The 17,346-nt window shown below is 33.9% G+C and overlaps 1 protein-coding gene across 1 annotated transcript; it reads right to left on the reverse strand.

Moving 5' to 3' along the window:
• Positions 1 to 3,747: 3,747 nt before the first annotated feature.
• LOC149770722 (uncharacterized) lies at positions 3,748 to 17,058 on the reverse strand. Its single transcript, XM_089949196.1, has 8 exons — positions 16,954 to 17,058; positions 15,375 to 15,447; positions 13,409 to 13,666; positions 11,459 to 11,654; positions 9,133 to 9,205; positions 7,230 to 7,454; positions 5,810 to 5,896; positions 3,748 to 5,172 (listed from the first exon to the last, which is right to left on the reverse strand). Exons 1-8 carry the CDS (start codon positions 17,056 to 17,058, stop codon positions 3,748 to 3,750), a joined length of 2,442 nt encoding a protein of 813 aa, XP_089805322.1.
• Between the last annotated feature and the right edge of the window lie 288 nt (positions 17,059 to 17,346).

Consider the following 17,346-nt stretch of genomic DNA (forward strand, 5'->3'; position numbering starts at 1 on the left):
CTTTCCTTATACACGAGGATCATATTGAATATGTCGAGAAATTAGTATTTGATATGATCTGATAGGCAGGAAGAACAATCCAGTTAATGACTTTTGCATTCTTTGTTCTGCTTGCATACTATTACCTTTATGCAAAGTTTCAGTAATCTTTGCCAAGTTTTTCGCATTGTAGTTAGTGTTTGATTTGGAGTTACGGTTAGGTGTAAGTGTACGGTAACTCTAATTTGCACTGACCTAGGGATAATTAATCGTGTTCTTGAAAATGTTTTTAATAAGAAAAGAAACATAAATTTGTATTTTTGCAGTAGGCCCCGACTAATTTATATGGAACATTTTCGGTCAAATTTGACTTAAATTTGTTTTATAGATTTTCTCTAAATCAAATAGTTGTGTTAATGTCGTGTCATATGTAGTGATGTCCATTTATTCGTGAAAATTAAAGCCCAAAGATTTTAAAGGTTTTAATTTTATAATCTCATTGCCCTATAAATCTATTAGATTGTCTTGGTCTATTAGTAATTATGTTGGAAGAACCAATCACTTGTTTGACAAATGACTCTGTGACATTAAAATGGTTACGGGCCGGTTCATTTATATTGTGCTTGATATCAAATATGAGCCTTGCAAATTTGCCATTATGTGTTGGGTTTGCATGTCATACATAGTTTTCCGCATTTTCAAGATGTAGTACGGTAAGTGATATTTAATAATTGCATACATGATGTCACTTGAGCTAGAATCTACATTAATCTATGAGAGTTTTATTCTACAAAACATGGACAAGTGCTGCAGCTACATCCATTGCTAGGTGTATATAGGCTACACGAGCATGCCTGCTTTGTAGTATTATTTGTTATTTTTCCAAGAAAACGTTTATATTAACTAAGTGCACTACAAGCACTAAATAAATATATTGTTGACCGTTGCAAATATTTTACAAATCTATTAAACATAATTTGTTTGGAATTAAAATTTCTGCTAAAATTGTTATCCTCCAATCGAGGTTATTGAATATCTGCTTGGTAACAATGATTCTTCCATGGAGCATTCGTCAGGTACCATATAATTAAAATACAGTCACAAAAGCTAGAATTGTCCTTAAAAGGTTATTGTTTTATAAATATGCACATCTTGGGGATTATCTCGTATTTGAGGACTTCATCCTCTCTTTTATCAAGCGTAACAAGATTTATGCAGATTGTCATCGACCTTTGTCCGTTTCACCCCACAATCGCTTGGTTTCTTCCTTAACCGAAGTGCAAGTAATACTCAAAGTTTGCGCCACATTTGTACAACTATTGTTATTGTGCGGAAACCAATTTTCTTCTTTTAGCAAGTGATCTCAACCTTTCATATAAAATTCCACAACCTTCTTCCTCGCCTCTTTTGCAAGCAATCGTAGAGTTTGGGTGAGGTATGTCGTTTTCAACTTTTGTTTTTGCGCGGAAACCATGTTTTAAGTCTTTCAGTAACCGTGCCTGCATGCGTGTGTGTGTGTGTGGATTATGTCGCAAACATGTAGCATCATGTCCCTACCCCGGTATCTTTATCCTGAAGCCAGGCGTACCAGTTCTAACACTAACCTCTAAATGCTGAGCGCCAAGCTAGAGTCTTTTTACCATTTTTATACCGCATTGATCTCAATGTACAACACACCACCATCCAAAGATGTACCTACAGTGCAAGTTTTCATTGCACTCCTGAAATCTGTGTTAATCATAGACAGGGAAGATGGCCACATGGACTCATGGAGTATGGCAACAGTAACATAACAGGAATACCATGCATGGTACATTATAATGGTTATAAATAACTTTGATCATTGGTCAAGGTATACTACCCTGAACTAAACATAATGTACAGAAGACACTATTTTCACATCTTGATCCCAAATGCAATAGGGCTTATCTTACCCAAAGTGTAAGAATCTGCAGAGTTCTTTAACTTAAGATGAAGGACAGTTAGTACCACTTTGCCAAAATGAATACAGTCAAAGATCAACTGACATCATAATATGTCAGCCTTATGACCAGAGCATAAATCATATATGTAAATAAAATTTACTCCAGTGAATGAGAAATCAATTTATTCATATTTTGCATGGTAAAATATCAACACATTCACAACAAGCAAATCATTTATTTTTGCTCTTTTTCAAATGCATTACAATTCTTAAATACAAACAATAACCATTCACTGAACAAAATAATACAGATCTCAAATATAAATGCATGTCAAATCCTAAACAATGCATGGATCCAAGTACTGTTATGGCAAACATATAAATGCATTATTTTCCGGAGATGACCAGCCTTGTAAATGCAACAAAATGATTAAAGTACAGTTCACAAAAATAAAAATGTCTATTTACAAGTTATCAGTCTAACATGTTATCAAGTATATTCTATTCCGTTTTAACTGTATAATGGCTATGAACCTTTCTTACCCAGAATTGTAACTGGGGTAAATAAATCTTAAGCACACACACACACACACACACACACACACACACACTGGAAATACCACACATTAGGCAAAGTACTATAAGACATAATTTCCAATCATGTAAAGTCTAAATTTTCCTTAAGCAGAACACACGCTCTCATAAAATTCCATTCTTCTCACAGCAACTGATACATGTACAGGAAATATTTTTCTACCAAAACACAAATGCCTATTACTTCCTGTTTAAAAATCTCTGAACTTAACATTCATATTTTACAAAAAATGTGTAAAAAAAAGTCCACTTTAAATCCATGACAGAAGACTCATTGGTACCTGATAAGTGACATAATCAGCATTACATTGGTAGTTACGGAAAAAACATTTTGGGTATTTTCATGAAGTAAATAAGTCTATAAAATCCTTAAGCATCAAATAATCTTAGAAAATGACCACAATAAAACAATTGGGAATGAAAATGATACAAAGAGGTTTCATATGAATTAAATTCTTTTAAATTTAAGAAAAGATAATGTATACAACTTTACACTTTTCCACATAACTGTAAAAAAAAATGCTGTCCGAAATTCTGTCACATGATAAAGGAGGACAGACTTTTACATGTAACAAATATGTGGGGACAATGTGTCACATTATAGATAAGTACAGACACTTTTGTACAGGTTACAAATACATGGGGACAACATGTTTAATGTATACTCAATTTAAGAGTCTTGGAAAATAGATGAAATACTAATCACTGCAGTTTTACCACTGGTCTGTTTAATTAACTTAAGAACAGATTTGGTATATCATGTGCTAACCACAACACTATCTGAAATTCGTACCAAACATATCAAAATATTTATAGATTATCCAAAACCGGCAAACTTGAAGGATCTACATATTTTATTCTACTGTCATCATATTTTATTCTCAAACAACCTGCAATATAAATATATCCATTTTGTAAGAGAGCTGCGTTAAAACAGTCTTAAGATGCATATTATAGTCAGGGACAATAATTTGCTCAAATATGGTACATCCATTTGCACAGTAAATCATGCATATTAAATTTGTTGTACTGGACTGATTGATATAAGTACAGTGTGGTTAGTGTATCATCCAACATAACTCAAAGCTAACGTACATTTTTTGCAGAAGTTCTTCTTTTTCTTCTGGCTCCATTGGTGCATAAAAAACTGCAAGTAGTGATTTAATTTACCCATTCCCATAGCTCTTGCTGAATATTTGATGTGCTGAAGAAAAGCATTTGTTTGCTCACATATTTCAGTGTTAATTTTTTTAACAACATGAGACGTGATGACTTGTATACTGGTGGACACTTATGGGAAAAGCCATGAAATGTATCATGAAAAAACGAGTGTTTTTCCAAAAACCAGGTTCTCGATTCAAACAGTACTCCTCAAGCTGGCAACTAAAATCATAAAATATTTCTTCTGGGGCATTTTCAATGTATGCATAAGCAGAAAAAGCAGGATCTTTTCTCCCTTCATGTCCTGGTATCATATGATATCCATAGCAATGCCCATAATGCTGTGGGTCAAACCAGAGAAATAAGTATGTTGTACCCTTCCTTCCCACTTCAGGGTATTTTTTATGGCATTTTTCTTCAGCTCTTGCAGGTTCATCATCATAAGTACTATTATGAGATATTTTATCCATTGTGTATTTTGGAGTTTCTCTTAACTGCTTACCATGGGGGGTGAAGTAATATGCTCTCCCAAATTTAGCAGGATTATAACTACCTGGTTTAGGATTAATTTGGTCTGGTTCTTTACAGTTTGAAAAAAGCTGTTTCACTCTTGACACCAGATGGTCCAAAAATTCTAAAGTTGCTGAACATATACAAGTATTCATGACTGCAAATAATACATCTCTAATTTCAGGAGAAAACTTGGCAACTCTGTTTATAACATTTGTGTCTAAATTTGAATTTTTCCTAAGTAAATTCAAAATAGATTGGAAGTCGTCAACAAATCGATAGGGAATAATGCTTGAAATGGAATGATTTGAAGACAATATCATAAAAAGAACTGCTAACTTTCTCAATACTCGGTTGCTACAACCATTTTGCAGAAAATTAGTCAACAGTGAGCGAAAGTTTCTATCAACATGTTGTAACAGAATATCATTTCGGTTTTTTTCCTCTTCTAAAGGTAGCTCATTAGCACTGCCCAAGGTACCAAGCACTTTCTTAGAAAGGTAGAGTAAGTGATTTCTACTCTGTGCTTTCTCCTTTGAATCATGATCACCCTGGGCAAATCTAATGAAAGCCCTCTTATTCCTTCGATGACAAGGATCTATTGAAAAGTCATTCGTTGGAGTCTCTATTGGTACAACTGTTGAATGTCGAATGTTGATGCCTATCTTAGTTCCATCAGCAGCTAACACTTTTGGACTAAATTTGCAAATGGAACATGGCTGTCTATAATCTAAATTGAACTTACTTATCCAGGAAAAAAAACATGCAATAAAAGTATTATTAGACATAAAAGAAACTGAATTATGACTGACACGTTTGTAGAAACTATTCATGATTGTACAATAGGAGCCAAGAGAAATATATGAGTTCAGAACATGGTCCACAAAGTCCCAGCCAATTTCATCGCCAGCTCCAGTATCCCTGGTAAGAAAGTGGATGGCTTCTCTCTCTCCTGGACCTATGTCACAATCCCGAGTGCCACTTAAGCAACGGCGATACCAAATCTAAATATAAAATAAGAAATATCAGTATCCTGATTAACACTTAAACAACTGTGATAACAAATCTAAATATAAAATCACACACACACACACACACACACACACACAAAATGTATCATTTACCAAATAAATGAAACATTATACAAACAACACAAATGTAAAAACAGATTCCTCACTGATAAAAAGTTAAGACTATTATCTTTTATAATGCTGGAAACACTAAGGCAAGTACACTGTCTTGACCATTGAAGTCAATCTTTTAATACCATAAAATTAGATGCTAATGCATGTTGTGAAATTTGTGAGTTTTCAAAGAACTAGATTTGGGTTTGTAAAGCAACAGAAAAATTATTCTCCCACATCCCCATAACTTAGCTGATACATCTTAGCTTGATAAAAAGGACTTATGCATGCCAATATAAGCAACAACATATTTTTCATTTGTTGGTATAAAATGTTTTTTTTTTTTTTGTGTGCATATTTATGCTAACAATATTTGATAGAAAGACAGAGATATGAATAGATAGGAACAAATAAAAATGCAATGCTTTCTAATAAAGTGTTTACTTAAAAGATGAGTAAGTTCGTCATCAATGAATTAAAGCTCATTTAAAGAAGAAAATAAAGCAAAAATTTATACCTTGTGTTTTACAGGTCCATGACGTGTATATACAGTGAAAATATGGGATACTGCAATTGTCTCTCCATTAGGAAAGACATATCCTACCTGAAATCAATCAATTAAACAAAACTTTAAGTAATTTAAATATGACTGAGGAAAAGTATGAACAGACAGTGAATGTTCAAGGACCAAAATTTAACCAAATTTCTTGTTGCAATGTGACAAATATTTCCTGAAGATGCAGCAGAACCAAAGTAAATGTACTTTTATTTATTGTGTACAGGATGTGATATTAACTGTCTAGTCCTGGTCCATCTGAACCTGTACTGAATCCAGTTAACATATGCAGAAAAATCTGACACTGATAACAATTTTTTTAGAATGAAATTTCATTTAAATTGTGGATAAGCAATTAGTACATACATTGTATAATTTTCCATAATAAGTAATATGCATATGACAACTTTGTATGATATTCAATCAATGAAAGTACATCCATCCTCGGTTCATACAAATACTGATGTCACAAAGATGATGATTATTCTGTATTCCAGATGTTTTCTTTAGGCAATAACTTTTTTTTCTCCAAGCAATTCATCCTTCCTTTATTACACACTAGTTGATAATGCACTAACTCTTACATGCAAAAGTGATAGATGACCTCAGTTTTTTCATGTAAACATCATAGATTTTTCTCAAACAGTATGTTCATGCTCCTACTCATAATAAGTAAAAGAGCTGATGAAAGATACACTAGAAAAATAATGTATGGTGACTATCTAATTAAAACTGTAACCAATAATAAATGGTAAATACAGGTAATTTACTTCTGTTACATGCATACAGTTTGTATAATTGCTGTAATGATTTATGTCAGTTACTGATGTGATCACGAGCATAATATTGAGCTACCTGAATGCATTTTACCATAGACCCTTATTTAATATTGGTTATTTTCATTCTCTTTTAAATACTTTCTCACAAATTAAGTTCGGTTTGGCATTTTACAGTACATCAACACAATGTAGTTTATTGGGGCAAAGTACCTTGCCAAGAACACACCACTGTAATTGTATCTGGGCTGATCTAATACTAATATTTGAACCTCCACCATCATGGTCATGACCCTGGCATTTAGCAACTGCAGCTCCAAACCTTGGACCATGTAAAAGTGAAAGCAGAGCTAAGTAAGCTAGAGCCACACTGATTTTAGTCACATACATGAGATACACAGGTTAGGCCTCACTTTCAGTCAGTGAGATAATGCAATAACCAGCAATACCCTGATTATCAGCAATTGTTAAAAACATACACTACAAGCCTACAGAGTTTTATATAATAGCTTAGGAGAAAAAAAAGAGACAAATGGATAAACTATGTATTTGGAAGTGGTTGGTTATAAAAATGGGTTGTTAAGCTGAACACAGCATTTACTTACACCACATTTGCACATGTCTGGAACAGTCGGTGGAGGCAACTCATGGTATCCACCATCAGGGGCAGTGTGAAGGTATCCATCAATGTCGCGGCCAAAACTGGCATCACAAAAGGTATGTCTCAACTGTATGGCCTGCTGAAGTAACAATGAACCATCTTGCGATGGTATGTGTCTGCTGAGGCTTGGATACTCCCACAGGCCAGTATCTTCATTAAACTGATGCCCCTGTTAAAAGGACACATTAAATATACTCATTCTCTGAAAGGTCTGTGTCCTGATAAAGCGAAACAAGAGAAATTGGTATTAAGTTTGGCACCTATTTGTATCCTCGTCATCAAAGGTAATATCCAACCAGTCAGAAGTTTCTCAGTGGATGAACCAAACATTATGATTCTGAATGTACAGGTTAACAGTAAACCATGGGACTATCAGTTATCTATAAGTATATCCAACGTTAAATAATTTAAGCATTTATAGAAAATATTAATGTAATTCAGACTTCCTCTGAATCGAATATTCTAATATCTAATTTCTGGGGACAATTTTCTATATAATTCTTCTGAGCTATTCATCAATTCAGATTTCATTTGAAAGAGTATGCTCAGAGTATAACTATAAATGTCTGGTTTAATGGAATTTCAAAACTCATGGTAATAGAAAATTCCACTTCATAAAGAGTTGGAATATATAAGAAGGGATATCAGCTATTGATAGTACCTTTATATCCTCAGCAACTGTAGCTGCTAATGCTGGTGGAATCACATCCTCTTCATCCTCATCACCACTAAAATATACAGAATCACTGGAATCAGCAGTTTGTATCAGCAGATCCATCCATTTGTCAGCATGGACTTTCAATTGATTGAGGTGAGGACAAAGGGTCTCAGAGTTGTCAAGATGGAGAACTTTACGTTTTGAAGATGAATAAAGTGCATTACAAAATCCAGACTGACAAGATAGACTATTGTCAGTGATATGAACAAAAGTACATGTTTTGTCATCATCAGAATACACCGAGAACTTCAAAGTTTTATCAGATGAGGTTGGCATCTGGCAAATAGGCTCATTAATTTGATCTTTGGCAGCTTCAAGTTTTTCAATTATCTTATTTTCTGACCTGGAAGAATTATTTAATAGAGAAGGTATATGGTCACTGATCAATTCATTAAAAAGTCTCATATGGCAGCATTTCACGTCACTCAGATCTACCTCATCAAGGTTTTCCTGAGGTATACTTATTGTGGCTAACTGCAGTAATATGCCATACATTCCACAGCTACAAGACAATTCAGTTGTGTTATCTATATCTGTTTTGGTCAAATGAACATAACAGTCTTCCTGAAACAGTCCAGTTTTCATACTAACTTCATTCATTGAAAAAATATTCACATTAGCTGCACTACGTCGCCAAATTACATGACCATTTTCAATCATTGCATATTTGAATTTATCATAACAAGATCTTTCTTCAGCTATATTTTCTGAAGAAAACTGAGGGTCTACAGTGTGTATGTTTGTCATCAATTCTTCAATTGTCAAATGTCTAGTAGGGTCATGACGTTTGCGTTTGGATGCAGGGGGAACTATGTCACCATAATCAGATGACTCTGGTAAACTTTCAAATGTGGAATTAGATTGAGCTGGATCTAAGGCAATGTTTTTATATTTGGAGCAAATGGAATAGACCTTATCCATGTTACCCTCTCTAAAATTATACAGCACCTGATTCCTTAGTGAAGCAGGTTTATACTTTTCTTTCATATCTGGAATTGATAGCCACTGGGAATAAGAAACTGTCTTGTGCTGCCATTTATGCCAATTTGGAAAAGCTGTTGATCCCATGAAACTGGATATTCAAGTGGAACAAAGACATCTGAGAATGTAACTTGTTGGCACATACAACCTTCAGTTCTGTGAGTTTCAAAAGCAGCCTGAAAGGCAGTCCCATCAAAACATTTACTGGCAGAAAAAAAAACCTGAAATGTAGGAAAAGAAAACATATTATTATTTTATTGCATGCTAGCTGAAACAAATCTGTGATTAATATTTCTCGATGGAGATTTTATGCAAAACCTAAGACCCTGCAAAATGACTACACTACTAAAGCAATTGAAAATCTCGAGTACCAATTTTTTCTCTTTAGTGTATTTGTTACAGATTGCAAATAGTAAAGCCAAACCCATCATGAGATCTCCATCAATTTTGTACCCTGCAAAAATGATCATAAGTCAATTACTCACGTCAATTACTCATGTCACATTTCAACAATATCATGCACATACTTGAATGGCAGCATGTAACAATGATCACTCACAAACACAATAATGAATCTTTCTTCCAGTAATTGGGCTATCAAACGGGTATTGTACAGATTCAGTTCTTATTAAAAAAGACCAATAACTAAGTCAGCAATTGAGCTGCAAAGACACAATCATTAAAAGAATCAAGTTCACATACAATGCAGTTAACTTAATGAATTGTATTTGTTCTTTTGAAAAGGCTACTAACAATGATGCTCACAGCTAGAGGAAATGTGAGCGATTTGATCATATAAATATACCAATGCCTCCTCTACATCACACCCCTAGCCCATGATGAAGACGTGTAGAGCTTAACAGTGCACAACTGTTTTAAAAAAAGTGCAAGTGAAATGCCTGTAAAGAAACTTATCCTCTCATGATGAGCAGAACAAGTACCAAGTTTCAGGGCAATCAACTAAATACTTTGAGTAACTGCATTAACAAAATTTGGTCATACACTGTATCCAACTGTAATCCAAAAATGTCCACAACCCTTACAAATATCATGGGAGCACAAAGATTTGTACATGCAGTTTTAGATGAATATTGTCACATGTGCCAATTTTCATGATCCTTTCAAAAAGGCACCACAATCGGTAGCACTGACAAGATTTTAACAATGCATTCTGCTGCACGACAATACATCAGACTAAAATTGCAAAAGCAAAGTGAATTGTTTATATGAACATTTTCAAATGATGACTGTAACATGCAGTTACATGGCAATCCAATGAAAAATGTGAGACAAGCTGACTTCACAAAATCCTATCAAACATTAATCTAAGAAAGTAACTAGCTCTAACTGAAATAGCAGCAGAGATTTGTCAATGTATGCAACTTCCGATAATGATGAAAACATTTTTCCAAATGTCATGGCAATCCAGTGAAATCTGAAAGATTAGATGATTCATTAGATTATATTATGCACTGTTTTTAGACTGAAATCAATAAAGGGCAATAATTCTAAACTTAATTAGTGGAATAGTGATTTGATATATGCATTATTTGTTAATGAACATAATATTTTACTGAATTTCATTACAATCCATAAAGAAGTTGTACAATTTGCACTCACAAGTTTGTATCATGCACTGCATTGATATACAAAAGAAAACTGAACAAAAATTGCAGAAGTACACTGATTCATTGATATATATGTATCTTCTGATAATGACCATAGCATTTACCAAGTTTCCAGTCTAATAAAAAACAAAAGGACTAGTTCAGGCGGCAATTTTGTTGCTGGCTTGCCCGACCAATACCTGTGGGTTCTGAGGAAGGTCATTTAAAATTGATGGCCATCGGCCCAATTAAATTTTCCTCCATCATTATTTTCCTCTGATTGGGAGAGCCAGTTGATTTTCTGCAGGGCCAATTGATTTTCACACAAGATGGTCACACCAGCCAATGGAAAAAGTCTGTGTCACATCAACCCTTGCTAACTGTACTAACAAGATTGTGACATTCAGTGACAGAAAGAGCAATACATATAATAAAAATTGCAGGGGCAAAGGAGTCTCGGATTCGGATAATGTGGTTATGTGAGAAAGCTTGCCGGTAGCTTATCGTGGGTCGGTGGTTCTTTCTGAGGGTTTTCCGGGTTCTTCCTCCAACATTAATACTGGCCGCCATGTATAGCCTATCTTGTGCTGAAAAATGGCGTTAAACCCTACAGCAACAGCTGGGGCAAAGTGACTGGACAGTTGGTGCCTATTTAGGTAATGACCAGTACATATAACATGTTTTATGGCAACTCATATAAATATATGAGAGACTAATTGTCTTAACAGTGTGCTGAATGGAAGGAAGGATAGACATATATGGATTAGTATATGGGCATGGTTATAACAAATGGAAAATGAAAGATGGATATAGAAAGACTGAAGGAAAAGGTAATAATGATTTCCTGCATTTCTTCTTAATACTTACTTCGCATTCTGCTTGTCTTTGTAGCTCTTTTTCTTCTCTATTTGCACCATCACCCATATACACTCAAAATTATTTTCTTTGAAAATATTTGTTTGTACGTGATGAAGAAAATGATCTAACGACTTCCTAATACTGTTTTTATTTTGGAACAGTATTTCGAAATACCTTCTTCCTGTGGATGGTAATTTCTTTGAATCTGTAATGAAACAAAAAAAAACACTATAAGCATAATGTTACTGTGTTTAACTTGCCCACCACAGACAATCAAATGTAGGTTATGGCATGCATCTACTTGCCAGCATGCACAAAAAAAGATCCATACCCTCTGTCAAAAGAACTAAATGTGACTATTTCGATGCAAGTTATATACATGGCAAAATATACAAGGTATAGATGTTAAATTTCTGTAAAATGTACATAAAGTATAAAGGTTTTACTGGGATGAATGGTGCAATTTTGTTTGCGGGTTTAGTGCTCTTTGTGGATGTCATTCACTTTATCTTACTTGTTTCCTTACTGTAGCTGCTTAATATTTAACAATTTGAAGGTCTGGTTAAATTGCTTTGATGTTGTTGCCATTTGGTTTCTGGCTACTTTTCTCTTATAAAATGACATTTTCCATTTTTATCACTCATAAGATCATGTGTTCTACTTTGTTTCCTCATGTACCTCTTGAAATAAAAATTACTTGACATCCAAATGACCTACTTGTCTTATGGACACTACAAGACATTCTTCTGTTTAAGCTGTATTCTCAAACTTGAAGTAGGAGTTGGTAAGCGTATATTACTATGGCACCAACACTACAAAGTATAAAATTAAATGCACTATTAAACATTAAAGACAATCTTCTGTTCACATTTCACATCAACAATGCCTATCTTGTTCTCACTTCATTTTTGTTCAAAGTTACGTTTTAAGATAGTTGATTTTGTGGCTTCTAAACACTTCAGTATTAACTAGAAAGCTGGCAAGCTACAGGTATATTTGGTCACGTATTAGTAAGAAGAAAGCCATGAATAATGCACAAACCTGGCTCTGGCAGCTTTTTGCGTTTCTCGGTTAGCAAATTAAAGTATTCTCCTTCAGCTGCTTTGATATCATCCAATGTAAATATGTTTTCCCAAAAAAAATCCTCGTTTCTATCGCATTCAAGCGCTTGTTTGATAATATCCAAACCTTGAAAGAGAAAGATTTATAAGTAAAATGTTGTGCCTCGATTCTGGAGATAACTAATCATGCAGACAAAGACTCATCTGCTATACTGCTTCAGAATGAAAAGTTAACAATGTTTATCAGATGCAATAGAATTATATATATATAATCAATAGATTGTCTTTAACAAGGAGAAAAGAACATTAAATATTTGTATAAACTGATAACCTGATAAAAAAGCTATATCTGTACATTTTGACAAAATGACAATAAAAAAGCTATATCTGTACATTTTGACAAAATGACAATGTTAAAGATAACATTACTGTAAGCCTAATGTGATTTCATTAACCAGATATCAGAAGATTAATAACTGTTCTCTGACAGTCTTAATTTCAGTTTAATGCTAAATGAAATAAAACTACAAATTCAACTTCTAAAAACTTTCCTATCAGTGGGATAAACAAGGTTTTAAACTACACTGTTCTAACTTAACTGATATTTCAACATACGTTTTTATACTTTTATAGCTGCAACTAGGGTATGATAGTTTTTATCCCTCCCCTGTGGTTTATTTAAGGTGGTCATAGATCAAATATAGAATAAATGCAATTACAAAGAGATGTCGTAGAATAGAATTTGACAAATGCTTACAAACATAAGCACAATGTACTCTGTGCTTTGATCACCAGTTAACCATCCAGTAATTTGGAGCCAGTTTGAATGTCCCAAAAGCATGAGCATTTGCTTTCATGAGTCTCAAATGTAGCTATAATGTTGTGATGATGTGATTACCTTTGCTTTCAAAAAATCCACTGAAAATGCCGCTTTCAAAAAATCGTAAATAGTGCAGACGTCCCTGGCGAAATACAACACCATATGCACAGCCTTCGGACAATCCTGCTATTGCCATGTCCATCATACTCTTCTCCAAAAGGAACATGTAAGATGTTTCTGGTAAAGTTGTCCTTTGGAGAAGATGGCAAAAAGCTGACTGCCGAGTCACTGCTGCATGACATAATTCCATGTTACGTCTGAGGTTGGAAGTCCACTCTGTAAACACACAAAATAAAAAGATCATATATAATTAAAACCAGTTTGTGGCAGTTTACAGACACTGCACACAACTGTTTACTTCATCATTATCTATAGAAATATTCACACCACCAATACATTATTAGTTCTACATATCTACATCTTATCCACCACCTTAACAAAACTGACTGAAGATAAAAGGATCTTTCAAATGTATAAGACGTGTATGTATATGCATATATATATACACACATACACACACTGGTCCTGTTCTTATTATGTGGCCTTTTCAATTGAGGACTAAATGTTTTGTGCATAAGTGTATAGAATGTACATAGTACGGTAGTAAGAAAGTTATATACAACTTCAAAGCATTTAACATCTTCATTTAAAAGCAGCATTAATTATTAAAATGTTCTTGTCTTAAGAACAGACGTATTTCAATTGAACAACTGAATAATTCTTTTTCTCGACTTAAGAATGAAATGCAGGTGAGGTATATTTATCATGCAAATTACAGAAACATTAAAAAATATCATTTAAATCTTTGTACATATACAATGCTCTTTCCATTTACTCCATTTTCCAATGCTGATGAATATCCTCCGTATCTGTTACAAAAAATGTATTGGATTGGAGCCTTTCCAACATAAAGCGATTTGGGCCCCACACACCACAGCCAAGGATGTTGAGTCGAATGACTAACTTTTCTTTTAAAGTAATAGGTCTCCATTTTCGTGATGAATTGTTAAAGTCTTCTAATGATTTTTTCCTTTTTTTCTAATGGTACAGTACTGCAATTGATTATGAAGATGAAACTTTTGTGGACAAAATGCCTAGTTTATAAAGGAAGTGATGCATGAGTTGTCTCATGATTTTCTGGTCTTTGTCTGCTACTCAGTGCTGTTCAATGTTAATTTCTTCCTGTGTGCTAATCCATAACTCTATTTTTAGCCCATGAAGACCATTTTGTTATCCTGACATTTATAGATAATTATTGTTAACCTTAGTGGTACACTCAAACCTGACATTGGGAAATAGACATCAGTAGAGATAATCATGTTACTTACTGTACCAATCAAATACTGGTTTCGGACACATATTAAAATAAAATGTTCCCACTTGTGAAGTGAAAATCTTACATTTGTGCACAATTATAATTGCTGCTGTTTGCATTTGAGGGGTGGACTTTCTTGGGGATACTGTTAAACAGGAACTCTTCAGTGCCATGGAATTCTGGCCATAAAAAGTGGGTGGACACTGGTCAAAGAAACATTCAAGGGGGGGGGGGAGGGCACTGTAAGGCTTCTAATGTTTTTTGTTGAACCCGATTGTTTTAACAGGGCAAGGGAATTATAAAAGCATGAAAAAGACAATAGTACTGACCATGAATAATACAAAATATTGAAATATGTATTTCATGAACTAATGTGTGAAAATATATGTAGGTTCCTTTCTGGATGTGGTGTTGCATGGTTATCGTTATCAATTTATCACGTATTTCCCTTTCAACTTTTTATATTGTAAAAAAATATATTTTCTTACACTAACATTTAGTTTGGAATATTGCTTAAATCTTATCTAATTAATGCAAGCCATACAGGTTAACAACCCTGACAGTCTGTATTAAAACACATTATGATTTGCAAATGTAGTTGCTTAGTAATTTAAAACTTTTCTGTTAGTCATATGGAAATGGATAATCAATGCACACTTAGAGAACTACCTTTGTTTTGCTGCATTGTTGTTGTGTATATACCAAGTTCTGGACGGTCTGATGGAACACCCATGACAAGCACCTGCAAGAAAATAATATCCTTCATAAAATGCTGGGTGGAGATGGAAGTTTACATGCAGTGATTTAACCTAACCAATTAATAAATTTAAAAAACACAGTATGGCCACATGTATATGACACTGTATATGGGTGTTAATTATTTTTTTAACAATAGCTTTTACAAGTTTTCAGTCATATCGCTATGTCTGAATCCAGGCCAACCAGTCTTAACACTAACCTCCTAATGCTGAACGAAAAGCAAGGCAGCTGTTAGTACCATTTTTATAAGTCTTTTGTATGACTCGACTGGGGTTCAAACCTACAACTTCACGCATCCAAGGCAGATGCTCTAACCACTAGGCTATTGACACTGTATACAATCATTGAGCATATTGTTGGATGTATGTATGGTGGGGGGGGGGGTATTCAGCATAACACCAGTACATGCCTTAAAAAGCCAACCTAATTTGGTCAAAAATAATTGAAAAAACTAACCAGTTTCATATCCCTACTTGTACTCTGGAAGCTGATGGTAAATTCAACTAAAACAAGATGAAGAAGATGGAACAAACATTAAATCTTGTCTTAGATATAAATATGACATTTAAAATGATATCTCATTATTACCTAAGTATGTTGAGTGGTTGGCAGAGTTCTGTATTCAAATCATATGAAATAATGTATGACTATTTATCTCGGATTGCCAATTTAAAAAAGGAAATGTTATCAGAGCTACTCATTGATCTTCGTGCAAAAATTAGTTTACCTTCTTTTATTGAGAACTAAAGTGATTACTATCACTGGAAAAGATCATAAAACAGGGCCATATAATAACATTTTCATATACTGGTCTGAGTATATTATTCCTTTTCTTAGATTTACGTAGAATTTACCTTTATATCATATGCTGTATTATATATCGCTTATACTAAATAAACCTTATAAAATAAAATAAGAAGCTGGAGTCTTGTTTAATTCATTAATTTAATTTGATATGTCATATAACTGAGTTAATTATTAATAAAGTGCAATTATTGGGCGACAATACTGAATTTTCCACCAATGAGATTCACTCAATATTAATTTAAACATTCTTATTTGTAAAAGTTTAAACAATAACTTGCAAATATCGAAATACGGGTAATGAGTATATTACGTATATCGTGTTACGAGGTATGCGGCAGCCTACGAATAGCTTTACGTAAATCATATACACGGCGGCAGTGCTTATAGTCTTTCCTGATATGGTAAACGGCAGCTGTTCGGTGTTTTAAAGGAAGATTCAAATTGTTAATATAGGTTTTAAACTAGAACAACATAATCCATGGGCAAAGAGTAACTTACTAGAATTCTAAAATATTTCCTCTTTCAAACGGCTATGAATAAAATCACATTCTGTTTTCTTTAATAGACCATCCATTTTGGGTGGGTGGGTGGGTACGGATGAAATGATAATTTATAATTGGCAGCTGTTTGGTACGTTATAATACACATTGGTGTAATCTTTTCAAGAAATTGAAATACAAACCTGTTCACTGCTCTCACTGCGTAACTTCTGATAATGTGTACTTCCAGAAGTACTGGGCACGCCAGTGTTCATTTTTGATGGTCGATTTTCATCTTTTGACGACATATTTACAGCTGCTGAGTTTGGTTTTGTGTGTGATGTCATGACCACGTGACACACTTTTTGGAAGAAATTACGCGATTGGTTCAAACGATTTCGCATGTTCATAGTCTGTATACATCCATGTTGTGTGCTTCAATTGGTTCCATATATAACGTGTGCTCAACATTGTACACGCGTTTAGATAGGACAGACGAACGCTCCATGAAGTGTCAGTCATCATATAAAATTCTTGGGCAGAATGCCTATTAATATTTCGTTCAAGCATTATATATAAGTTTGTTTGATTTCAAT

The sequence above is a fragment of the Sinohyriopsis cumingii genome, unplaced genomic scaffold (genome assembly GCF_028554795.1).
Source record: "Sinohyriopsis cumingii isolate HCF-2022 unplaced genomic scaffold, ASM2855479v2 utg002447l, whole genome shotgun sequence".
In the NCBI taxonomy this organism is placed as follows: Eukaryota; Metazoa; Mollusca; class Bivalvia; order Unionida; family Unionidae; genus Sinohyriopsis; species Sinohyriopsis cumingii.